Source organism: Lepidochelys kempii, chromosome 1, assembly GCF_965140285.1.
Source record: "Lepidochelys kempii isolate rLepKem1 chromosome 1, rLepKem1.hap1, whole genome shotgun sequence".
NCBI lineage: Eukaryota > Metazoa > Chordata > Testudines > Cheloniidae > Lepidochelys > Lepidochelys kempii.
Window position 1 is genome coordinate 113,257,610 of NC_136380.1, and position 13,328 is coordinate 113,270,937.

A 13,328-nucleotide genomic window follows, 5' to 3' on the forward strand; every position below is an offset into this window, starting at 1 on the left:
AATAAAGGGTATCAATTGATATAAGATAGTATGCTATGCTCTAAGCCATATAATTATATTAAGGCCCCCTGCTGCAGCTTTTACATCCAATAGTATTTATTCATGCGTAGCTCCAATTTAATACATTGGATTCAGTGACTCTGTTTGTACTCCATGTGAGTAGGGTTTGTGGACTAAAGCTCTTTATGTGAAAATACTGTTTCATTTGAAGCATTTCCTGACATTTCTCTGCCTTCACCCCTTTTTCAAAGTCACCTTGGCCCAGATCCTCACAGGAAGGGAAGTTAGGAGCATAAATCTCTTGGGCCCCTCTGACTATCTTTATTGTGAGCCTCAGGACACCTGTTTTGTATAATCTCTTTACCATCTAAATAAAGATGGAAAACTCACTCAAGTGACCTCAATGTTTATTTTATTTAAAGCATCAGAAACACAGTCCTTGTAGTTCATTTGTACTCGTAACCATCAATATTTTCTAAATCACGTTAACATTCATGTATAACAAAAAACATTTTCTGAGCTGTGCAAAGTACAAAGGAATTGTTCAATTAGCTGAAACCATTTCTAGATCAGCAAACCTGGCATTTTACAAAATGAGGCTGCCAGAAGGATTCTTTAACTTTTTTTTTCCTTGTAGGAAACGCACGCACACTCCCTTCCCCTCCTTTGTCTTTCCTTTGTATGCAATTTAAAAATGGATCACAGTAAGCGCCAATCCCCTCCCATGGTCAAGGACTTCCTAAATGGCACTGGGTCATTTTCTTGTACCACTGATCAGTCTTATGTTCTGCAGTTGTGCTCTTTGCATGGAATTGATTTGTCCAAGAAAATTATTCAAAAACCAAAACTATTATGGTAAGCAATAAATGGGGACCAGAAACAGCTGCTTTCAAAATATCAAACACCAAAAAATATCTCTCCTTACAGGAGGTGTGACTGAAAGGGTTATTTTGCCCTCATCATGTATAGTTAAAAATTATTATTGCCCTGACTGCAAAATACATTTAAAAACACTGATTTTACACAGACATTTCTGTATTTTCTTCCATAACGGCTTTTGTCTTGTTAGATTTAAGCATTAGAACATTGAAATCTGGAACTACTTTAGATCTGACTGAATACAATATTATTCCTGTTTCATTTCTCTGGATATAGTATATATACCATGGAACAGAATTTTAACAGATATTTAGCTACAATAGTTTGTCAGAAAAATCTGTTTCTGACAATGCTAACCAAGAATTTATATCTATCTATCTAATCTATCTATCTATAAATTCTTGGTTAGCATTCTCAGAAACAGATGTATGTGTGTGTGTGTATAACACATTTTGGGGGGGCATTGCCAGCTTGCTAGCTGCCCAGATCATGGCTCAAGGTGCAGAGAGATATCATTTCCAATTTGGATGAAATGACTGGATAGATAGTGCTGTGTTCTTCAATCAGCCTTTTGCAGAAGAAATTTCTTAAAGCTCTTATTGGTTATAAAAAGGCAATTTCCTCTTAACACTAACCATTTATTTTACTGATGACTGATTACAACCTGGAACATGAACAAATGTGGTAACGTTAAAAAACCCCTCCCCCTCAAATAATGTTTCTGTGATTTGAAGGTGTAATACTAGGCTGCAGACTGTGTTTCTGAAATCTGTTACAAATGACAGGAAGAGAAACTTATTTTACAGAGAATGAAGTCATTCAGTTCAACATAAGTAGGAATAAAGAAAAGGAGGACTTGTGGCCCCTTAGAGACTAACCAATTTATTTGAGCATGAGCTTTCGTGAGCTACAGCTCACTTCAACCTGTCATAAGTAGGAATGTTCACGTATACATGTTTTGATATGTGCTGGCATACATGGCTTGAATGAAAACAAAACCTACATCTTCAGCATAAGAAATACTGAGAACAAAGTACTGGCATACACCCCCTGGGCCTCCTCTTTTTACTAAGATCATCTCCAGGTTACTAAAACTCTAACATAGTCTTGAATGACCGCCATATCTTGATCTGGGCAAGCAGCCAGTCACTAGGAAAGGCAGGGCACAACATAGTTAAGAATATTCTTTTGTTACAACTTTGTTACAGGAGACCACAACTGAATCTCTTTTTTAAATACTCCCACACTTTCGTTATCGGATTTTTCTCTGCTTTGTTTGATACAAATAACTGCATAAACTTGCTTTCCATTTATTGCACTTTTAGGTCCCTTGTAGATGGAGGGTTATATTGCCTGATATATTTTGTATTGTAGCTTGACCAGGTTAGAACAGTGTTGAGAACTGTACATTTCTACAGTAAAAAAAAATCACATTTTGACAATGCTAATCACAGTCGTTGCAGTTCAGCTCTCTTCTCTCTGATGCAAAGACAGAGGAAAATCCCACGATTCCTGTGCTTGCTGGAACCTGCAGTGTTCTTTTTATTGCCATATAAAAGTCAATTAAAATCGCTCCTCCTGGAAATGCTCCCAATTCTTGAATAATTATCATTGTCTAGACAGATTACTGTGCTTTATTAAGGGTCTTTAGAAACTATATATAAAGAAAGTGAGTTACACACACACACACACACACACATATATATCACCACCTAATCTGATTTTTCTCTCTTGCTTCATGTAGGACTAACAAACATATTCATCCTGATGAAATCTACTTTCAGTACATTTCAGAATTCACATGTTAAATGTGAAGTCTGTTGATGTTGCTGTTAACAGTCTCTCTCTTAAGCCAAACAGGATCTTCCTAATAATAAAATAATAATAATAAAAGCACCAGATGTATGAAAAACAGGAAACGCCTGATCCCTTAGGAGAATATATATATATTAGGAGAAAATATATATACATAAAACGTATAACGGTTCTTACATTAAAAAGGTATTAATTAGAGAGACAATGTCGGTAAGGCAATATCTTTTGTTGGACCAAATAGTTGGTCCAATAAATGGCATTACCTCACCCAACTTGCCTCCCTAATATCCTGGGACCAACACAGCTGCAACAACACTGCAAACGATTAAAAACGGCATGTCATACCCCAAAAAAAAAAAGAAAAGAAAAAAAGCAATGGAAAGTTGGATACTGGATGGGCAAAAAAATGCTGCATATAAATAACTCCAAGAACCGCAGTTGAATGATGGAGCCGGAGTTCCTTGAGCACCTGCCCAGTGCATCTCACAGGCACTTCAGATGAAATGCAACCCTGATCACTAACACACTTACTGACATCCTCATGCAGCATATTTTTGAGGTATATAGAATGCATGACACTAACATTTTGGACTCCTAATGCTTTCTGGCAGAACAATGCACAGATCTTTAGTTGGATTTTGCCACACTCTCCTCTTTTCCCCCAGGAAATATAAAATCCCAGTTCAAGAGCTCCCTACTCTGCCTCCTGCCACACCCAAACCCATCTTGCATAGGCCAGTAATAAGAACACTGCAGCTCTGACAAATAAGTTACAGCAATATAACAACTTTTTAAAAGATATTTTCTCTATAATGTACATAATGGGTAACAGTTGGAGTTTAGTTTCGATACAAACCAAATGTGCATCCTCTCAGCCTGTGATTCCAAGTGGAAGGCACTACTTCAACACACCCCTGGACGTACTGAACATGGTTTTGGGAGCACAGCAGGTGCTGTGCTTCCAGAGCTGTAGAATGAAGGGCCCGGGGAGTCTTTGGACGTAACAGTGGCAGTGGATATCAGTCACATTTCCCTTTGCTGTCTCTTCTTGTGCTATGGAATTTCCCCTGAAAGATCTTTCAGTTCGGAGAGTGGTGACGGGGAAGAAAGCAAGCCCTCAGAAGCTCTCTACAAAGCTTCCAGGGAAGAGGCCCGTCCTGCCATTTCGCTGTAACGTCCCCTTATACCAGCCATCCTCTCTCTTCTTGTGCACAAACACAACATCACCTTCTTTCAGTTCAATCTCTGCTTCGCTTTGAGGAGGATATGGAACCACGACACGGTACCTTTGAAAACAAAAGAGAATACCTTATCAAGCACAAATCAAGCAGTGTGCCGATGCTGTTTGGAGTAGGACCCTCACCAGGGCACAGCCACGAAAGACAGGCTGCAGGGACAAACCAGCAGCTCTGCAAGCTAATTTGGCTTGGATCACCCCATGTCCTGGATCACCTGCATCTGCCTGAAGCCAGACCTCTTCAGATGTGGTCTTGTCCCCTCTTAAGAACTATACAGGGTCAGGGCTGATTGCTATTTAAAGGGGAGACTTTCTAGGAAAACCATAGGTGACCATGTTCATGAGTTCAATAGATGACAAACTCTTCCCTCAAAATCAGTACTGAAGCAATGCCCCAGGATGATGTTGGGAGCCCTGTGCTACTTTAGGTGCTGCCTTTTTAATGATATAAAACAGCTCTGGCTCTCATGCGATCTTCAATGGCCCCAGGGCATTGTTCAGAAAAGGGCACATGGGAGGTTAGCTCCAGCATCCTGGTCAAAGTCCAGTTTAGGTCATTACACTGCAGCCTAAACTTCCTCAGAAGTTTCTTCCGCACTTCTCGTTCTAAATTGTTGCGTAGTGCTGTGGCATGCGTTTCCGTGGTTTGCTCCACAGCTGGCTGCAGCTCATTAGAGAATTGATTCCATTACTTTTAAATAGAGCTGGGTGGAAAAAAATTCACAAAAATGTTAGTTTTCACCAATGCAACCAGCTTTAGTTTTAAACTATTCTGGGGTCTTTAGAGTGAAAGAAACTGGGCTCGGAGCTGGCTTCAGCAACAAGGCCCTTTGTGAAGACACAGCTGTGTATCCTTCAAAACCAGTTGTTCAAGTAGCATAGCCAGTCATGGCGTGGGACAGTTGGTAGATAGCCTGCTTAGCAGTCAGGGTGTGACATGAGGGTTATACCACCAGGGGGCAGAAGGTCGGGAGGATTCTATTATTGGGGTGAAATGGGGTCAGAAGGATTTAATGAGTGAATAGGGGCCTCGAGAGGGTTGTGGATTGGTTCCCCGCAGTTCATTGTTCAAGGTGTATGGGGCTGCTGGAGGCTATTTAGTGGTATATTGCTGGGCGTAGTGGGCATGTCCCCCCAGATCAGTAGAACCTGTGTTTCTTGGCACAAACCTAAGGCCATTCTGGGCTGGGTGGGACAAAAATTAATCCTCTTTCTCAAACTAAAATAGGTTGCACCTCAATCTCCTGTTTTGTCCCCTTTACCTAAGGCAAGGTTCCCCATGACGTCGTAATGGTCCATCCAGGTTGCTCTTAGAGCTAAATCACCAGAGCATACAGTAGCTTCTAAATGTCTGTACTAATAACAGAGTTACTTTTGTATGCGTTTGCAAATGAGCAATGTCCAGGATTTCTTTGGACAATTCACAAAGAATTTTTAATTTCACGTAAAATCATTTTGAGTATTAGCAGTAGTATGGTAGTGCCTAGGGGCCCTGGACACAGCTCAAAGGCTCACTCTTTGGAGCACAGTCCAAACAAAGAGGTGGTCCCTGCCCCCAAAGAGATGACAGAGCTGTTCAGGTATGTAGTTTCCAAGTGTCATTCTATGTTACGTAAAAAACTACGGATTGTGATTTAGGCTGGTGCAAATGTGGAATGTGTGTTCCGCAAGAAATTCTGAAAAGAGGGTTCTGTTATAGAAGAAAAAGTGGACACATTCAGATTTCCTACGGAAGAGAAAACAAACACAAGACTGGGGAGCTGGAGATCTTGACGCTCTGGAGCCATGGCTGATCTAGGAGTCTCAAAGCTTGGCAGCTGCGTCTCCAAAGCTTCTGGCTCCACAGCAGCAAGCCTGGAAGTCCCAAGAGCCCTTGCATGAGCTGAGGTTCTCGGGACTCCCAGCTCCCCTGGTGTGGAGTTGTCAGCCACGTCCTGGCTACAACTGGAGTTCCTGACCCTGGAGCAATCCGTATGGTGAGACTGCCCTAGAGACCTGGGCCCAGGGAGCCGGGGCTCCCCAGCCGTCCACCAGTTGAGCTGGCAGGAGCTGCTTATGTTTCATCGGCAGTTTGTCAAGACCAATATGTTTTTGTGAAACAGTTTGGTTTCAGCAAATTGGCATTTTCCAGTGAAAGCCAGTTTCATCAGAAAATTCCCAAGCCGATCTGTGTATAGGCCAGTGAACATGAGTCTAATACCTCGGGTGTTCCTCCTCAGCACGTCATTTCAGCTGGCATTTAACGATCAGTAACTGTCTCACTAGTTGCAAAGCATTGAATATGGTAAAGATAGTTAAAGAAAAGCCAATTGATTATTCAAAACATCTTCTGAAGATTACTATCTATTGTATTTGCTGCATGGTCATTCATTCCCAATTGATGCTTATAACAGTCAAGTATTTATTTAAAATGATGATCTGTCTTATAGTTAAATTAAATATGCACTGGAGAATCTCAAAGCACAACATTACCCTAAATTCACTGAATCGATTGCCAGTGGGTTGATACCACATCAAGGGCCTCTCTGAAACTGAATGACAGGAGTTAATTTTCTTTGCAACCACAGCTTGGCTGGCTGCTGGCTGCTGTGAAGCTACAGACTCAAACATGTGACAGTGAAATTGCTAGATCTGGCTAAAGGAACTGCTCACTGCAGCTGGGCCAAAGATCCTGTTACTCCTAAACATTTTTGGCCCCATTCAGAAGTGGGAGTTCTGCTCTAAAACCTGATTAGAAGTTTTTTATCTTGAAGTAGCAACATAGTCATGTAGAATATATATCCATGTCAAGAACCATCAAAAATCAATTAGTCATCTTTTCCCTTGGCCAGTACATTTAGCTGTCACTTTTTCCTGTGTGGAAAAGCAAATAACAGAGGCTGAAGTGTGTGCTACAAGAAAACAGTCTATCCTACTGTCATTTGCAGAACCGCCACACTTATATTATGAGGCTTTGCCAATTACAGCCATTATGCAAATGAATGCACACATTATCTCAGACACTCTGCTTCAATGTTGATTAATTAAATTATCAGACTGGAACAATTTTAGCGAAGACGATGCCAAACTTCAGCTCTCTGAACTCAGCTCAATTGAATCTACATTAACAGCATTTTTGCAGTTGTGTTCCAGATCTTGGAGTGCTTTATGGACACAAGGGATCAAGCCTCACAACAGCTCTGAGCAGCATTTTTAACCTCATTTCACAGATGAGGAAATTAAGGCACAGAGAAGTGACATAACTTGCCTTGGGTCACAGTGAAGGTTTACAACAGTTCTCGGAACAGAACCCCTGGTTTATAGCGTGGTATCTTAACGACAAGTCCATCCTTTTAAATACAGAATAGAATCTCACTGATGGCTGAGACCAATTGCTATTTACTAAATGTTTCAAATTAGCCAGAAAGATTATCAAACACATCAAAACCAATCTCTTTCCAATGTTGGCAATCCCGTATTTGTAACAGGGAGGGTTGGTACCCATCCGTTTTTCACCTGGACAGTCTGGATTTCAGCTTGTGTGTCCAGGTTCCATTCCACAAGCCGTGGTGTCTGTTTTTTTTAATCTGGAGTGGGGAAGAGGTAGAGCAGGGGTGGGGCCTTGGGAGAAGAGGTGAAGAAGGGAGCAGGGCCCGGGGAAGAGGCAGAGAAGGGGGTAGAGTCTCGAGGGAAGAGGTGGAGCAGGGGTGAGACCTGTGGGAAGAGGCAGAACAGGGTGGGGCCTTGGGGGAAGAGGCGGAGCAGGGGATGGGGGTCTTGGGGGTCTGGTTACTAGCCATTAAAAAGGTGACAATCCTAGTAATAAGGGATTCTTTAGAGGCTTTCTTTAAAGATTTAAAAAATAAATCCAGACTATTGCATTACAAAATGTACTTTTTAAAATTATTTAACAACTGTAATTTAATTTTAATTAATCACGATACTTCACAGTAAACATATCAGCATATTGAACAAAAATAATGAAATCTCAGTAATAGAAGATCTCATTTTCAGATCTGCTGTGAAATCTTTGCAGCAACATGGGGTGGGCTGGCTATATTTTTTCCCCTGAGATTCTTGGATTTGTGGACGAAGAAAGCGAGTGTTACTGAGGTTCCAATGTACAAACCAAAGAATCACATGGCGCTGCTGCCACGAAGGGGTTTCTAAACATCATAAATCATTCCAGTCAAAGCCTGCAATGCCTTGTTTTTCTCAGTAACCTAGTTTAAAATACACATTAGTCCTACTGTTTTAAATCGCCTCCCACTCTTCCCCCCAGATTTGGCCCCCTCCTTACAGGGAAGCCCGGCATACTTCTATCCCTCTCTGCTTTCCCCTCCCTCCTTCCCTCCCCTTTTCCCTGACCACTACTTGGCAACAGTAAGTTTTCTTTCATCCGTGGCACAGCCTTTCATCTTATGTGGCACTCAGAAGAATGTTGGAATCTGTCAGTGTCACACACTGCATTAAAAATTTCATAATTTAGACATGCAAACAGCCTTGTGTCTATCACAATTATCGGTAGGGTTGGAAGTACATTTATTATTAAGGTTGACCGACAGTTCCCATGATGAGATCTTGTGTTCAGCTGCTTATAACTTGGCAAAACTTTAACCGTTTCAGCAGAAATGTTCCATGTGGGGGGAGGGGGTGTCTACCTCAGGCTCTTTATTATTATGTATTATTATTTTTAAAATTTCAGTCATAACAGTCATTTCTGAGAAGGAGGCTAGGGAAAAATCTGTCACTTTGCAATGTTAAAAATTGTTTTGGTAGTCTTTTCTTTGAGAAGCTTCTAGCACCTCCATGTTCTGGAGCAGGGACTTGAAATTTGGCAGAGTGTGATCTTTTTGTCAGCCTGGTGAGACTGGACTGGAGGCTAAAGTGCAGCAGACAAATTGTGACTGGGAGTTGTGGATGGGGGGACTGGCACTCTTCCTCGGGGGGGGGGGGGCAAACAGCCTGTGACTGGCATGGCCAGGACACCAGGACTGGGAGTTGGGGGAGACTGGGAACCTTGGTGGGAAGGAGGGAAAACACAGATCAGATGAGGCGCTGGACTGAGATTGGAACTGTCTGGGCAAAGAGACTACTAGGACAAGGATCCAAGGAACAGGAGACTGGGAGAAGGAGCCAGGGAGCGTACTGGGAAAGGAGAGACTGTGACTGGATGAGAAACCCAGGGATGAAGACTGGGAACCGGTGGGGAAGGAATGTAATGATAATATTACCATACAATATCGTGTAAGACTTGAAAATGCAGTAAATGACAGTTTTACAGTTGATTGGGTCCGGGCACAATGCCAACCACTGAGGAGAGCATTCTCTCTCTTTCTCTCTGTCACATATACACACGCTTAAATACTCTCATTTACACACCATAATCTTGTCAATGTTGCTGTATGTACATTTGTATTTTGCTGAAAGAGAAGGCAAATGAAAATCCTTCTTTCATTTAGAGTGATCACAGTGAAATGACATGAGGAGCCTATTTAGCCTTAATGCTGTTAGACAGACCTTTGAATCTTACATCTGCTGTTCACTGTGAGTAGCTTGAGTGATGCCAATGGGACTTGCTCATGTGAGCAAGAGCTGCAGGATCAGGAACTCCCCCAGCTCTCCACAATCAGTACAGTGTGCTACAGCCCCAGCGTTCCTGTACCATGGGAAACTGACAGTAGCAGCACAGAGATGACAATATCTGGAACACATGCACCCTAAAATGGTGTTCGGCACAGCAACGCTTGCTAGTTAACCTATGCAACACAGTGACAATAGTAGCAGCTGTGAAGTTTCTCATCTCAGCTACTGGAAATGCTATATGCTTTCTGGCGTACAGCAGCACAAGTAAAGTGGCATTAGGAAAAGACAGCAGGAAAACTGCTCCCCAGAATGCAGTAACAGATGATAAACCTCACAATCCTGGCAGATTGGTTTAAACACAAGTAAGCAAGGACAAATGTGCCTTCCTCTCCAGCCTAACCTCCCCCAAACCAAAACCGGGCTCTGGAAATACATAAACATAGCAAATCAAAATTAAATTTCTTTCCCACTCTATCTGCCTATGCCAAGGGAATAGGACTATAAAATTAGCACGTTCTGTGATAAGGTAAACCTCACTTTCCTTCCTGATCTGCTGCAATTTCCATGCACAAAGAACTGTAATGTAATGGAGCAGAATTCCTCTTTACTGTGTGAAAAACAAGCTGTCAGCAATTAGAGTTCTTTGAGGCACTTCTGATATGGTGCAAATGTCGAATGCTTGGTTTTGTTCTCTAGTCTGCATGCAGTGAGTGCAGGAATTGTAAGCCAGTTTTAGTGGAAGAAGTACCCTGGCTCTGCTGGCTTCATGCGCCCCATTTGGAATGTTGTAAATATTAAGGAATGTGCTACTCCTTCCAATCTTTCAGTGTACTGTCTCTATGTGCACAGATGGGCACTGGGAAATTAAAAGCCAAGTATAGCTAAGTGTACACAAATGTTTTGTAGCTTTTTTTCCTCTGTTTAAATTTCATCCAGCATCAAAATCTGTTTATCCAATCTTTATTTTCCATCCATGCAAATAAAGAATTGGTCCTCCTGTGGAGATGAAATACATCGCGATGCAAACAAGCAAAATATGGAGTTCAGAGATGCTGAGCACAAGTTCCTCCATTGGCAGATGTGAAATGTACAAGCGGTTTCAAAAATGTAATTTGTTAAAAAAAATAATTTAGTACTTCTGAGCAATTTGGTGATTTAATGAGCACCAATGGATGTGGGATGAATTTATAAAAGACAAGTGTTTAAAGTATTTGCTCAGATTATTCCAGGACTAAGCATTATACTTCCTAGAGTCTGAAGGTAATTAATATTCCCCATTATAGGCATAAACAACCATATGATCAGTTAAGGAATGCAGATACACCAAAGTTAATGGAAGTTAATTCATAAATCAATTAGAGAATCTTGACTGCTGTGTATAATTAAGATTATTTCAATTATAGCTTATTTTCAGACTTTAGATTCAGGAAATCAAAATGCTTAAAATCGAATACTTTCTTTACCACTGCATATTGAAATTAGTAATATTTGTAACATTTTAAACATCCTGTCTCTATAGATCCATTTGTTCTTAGTTTTAATAACACTGATCATACAGAACTCGTCCTATGGCCCTCTCATTCTACTGCTACCCCCCGTCACTGCAGTCAATACAGGTATAATCGGTCACCTGTTTCACTGTCAGCGCCATCCCTAGGTGCAGTGTTAGACTGGGAAAATACGGGATATGCACCAGCATCTCAATCCCACCCTTAGGAATTCTCTGCATCGTTGAAGTGGTGCTTTCAAAGCCGTGCCACAACAGTCAGCACAAGAGATGCTGGGGGACGCCTTTCTTGCTTCTCTCCTCATCTTTGTTTCTGAGGCCTTGTCTATGTCAAGGATGCACTGGTTTAATTCAAGGTGAGATTTTTGCTGTCCTTACTGAATTAAGCTCAGTTGATACATGTCAAATTAAGAGTGTCTACACAAGGTTTGGTTTTGCACCCCTTCAACTAAACTGGTTTTTAAACTAGTTTAACCTTAAAATATATGTAACTTTGGAAACAGACATGGCCTGACATCTTGGCAGTCTCTCCATTTACTCTGTTCTCCCTTTTCTTGACTGTCTTTTTCTTTTTTTGGTGTTGCCACCTTGCCCCCTCTCTCTGGGTTTGCAAAATCAGCAGCTTTATGGATAACAAGATGCAGAGCGGACTGCCAAACTCTAGAATCCTAGTCTTATTCTCTATGCTAGTTATCAACCACTTCTAGAACAAAAATACTTCAGGACAGCGTGTAATGGCTTAAGTGACAGTAATGACGTAAGTGACCATACATTTTAAAAAGACCCTTGTTTGCTACTGCACGGTAGGCCAGATATAACGGACAAACATGGGATACACAGTATACCAAGTATTGCATGACAATCCTTTGTGATTATTAATATACAGTGATCACTCTTTAAAAGTGGCATTTGCCAACAGCTTCCACATACAGTGGTGTGAGATACCACAGCTTTCTCCTATACTTAGAATAGGAAATAACTGTGTGATGAGCACATTGTTTCTGTTGGCAAATGCTGACTTTTTAACGGTGAGCATTATGCCTTACACATGTTTTGGCTGGTTTTCTACATGCAGAGGGCCTGAATTTTCTAATTCTAATAAATAGCTGGACAATCTATAGCCTCAGATGGCTTAAAAAAAACAGGGTGGAGGGGTGGAGGGCTGGGGGGCTGGCAGAACTGCAGTGATGCTCATGCAAGCCAAACTTTGCCTCTTTCCCACAAACATTCCTTTACGTGCAAGTGACAGGCAGACTGAAATTATGAACACCCTTAGCTCATAGGTAAACTCTTCTCCATCAGCATACCTTTCCCGGTGCAATGGCTTGGGCTCTGGACGGATGGCTGCCAACGAAGAAGGTAGCTGCCTGGCAGGAGAAGGAATGGAAAAATTCAAATCCAAGGAGCCTGTTTTTCTGTGCAGTGGCTCCATCCCCATAGCTCCTTGCATTTCACTTTCAATTGGGCATGAACCTGCCCTGCCATGGCTGGAGAGTGAGGAGAGTTCAGGTCCCACCGCTCCCTGCAGAGCTCCCTCCACGGTTCCCTGTGGGTCCGGTGTTGGAGACACAGATGGAGGGGAGCGTGATTTCTTTTTTGTTGACGCGCCGGCTAAAAGTTTCAACAATCCGCTCTTCTTCTCTTTCTGAAAGGAAATCAACATGAAGCACGTGAATGAGCAGCTCCCGGGCTCTTATTAAGGACTGTAAATAAACAGCACCATTCTAATTGTTTCACATCGGAAAAAAACTCACAATTCTGTATAATAAAATCTATCTAAAAATGTGTCTCTGTGTAGGGAAACCAGGTAAAATGTGCTCCTTTGCTAACAAAGATTCTACCAAAGTACCAAATTGCTTTGCTTGGTCAGCAGACTAAGCAGGGAATGGACCAACAGGTGCCATTGTGCTAATGGATAATTAAATAACTTAAGGAAATGCAGCAGTTTCAGTATGACACCAGGACTTTAAAGGTACGAACATCTCATCCGGAATATAAAACAAATAATCAACCTGCCAACAAAGCTGGTATTCAGCGAGAGGAAGAAAATCCTTTTGTATGTATTCATAACACGTATTTCAGAGTAGCAGCCGTGTTAGTCTGTATCCGTAAAAAGAACAGGAGTACTTGTGGCACCTTAGAGACTAACAAATTTATTAGAGCATAAGCTTTCGTGAGCTACAGCTCACTTCATCGGATGCATGCCGTGGAAAATATAGTGGGGAGATTTATATACACAGAGAACACGAAACAATGGGTGTTACCATACACACTGTAACCAGAGTGATCAGGTAAGGTGAGCTATTACCAGCAGGAGAGCAGGTG

General features: G+C 41.7%; 1 protein-coding gene across 4 annotated transcripts in view; it reads right to left on the minus strand.

The window, feature by feature from the left end:
- Window positions 1-404: 404 nt before the first annotated feature.
- Window positions 405-13,328, minus strand: part of SH3RF3 (SH3 domain containing ring finger 3) — a 383,494-nt gene continuing 370,570 nt past the window's right edge. For all 4 annotated transcript variants that reach the window (XM_073350770.2, XM_073350759.2, XM_073350780.2 and 1 more), the window contains 2 exons: window positions 12,311-12,648; window positions 405-3,980 (listed from right to left, as the gene is read on the minus strand). In XM_073350770.2, coding sequence (XP_073206871.2) covers window positions 3,812-3,980; window positions 12,311-12,648 — 507 coding nt within the window. In that variant the 3' untranslated portion in view covers window positions 405-3,811. The remainder of the gene's footprint in view (window positions 3,981-12,310; window positions 12,649-13,328) is intronic.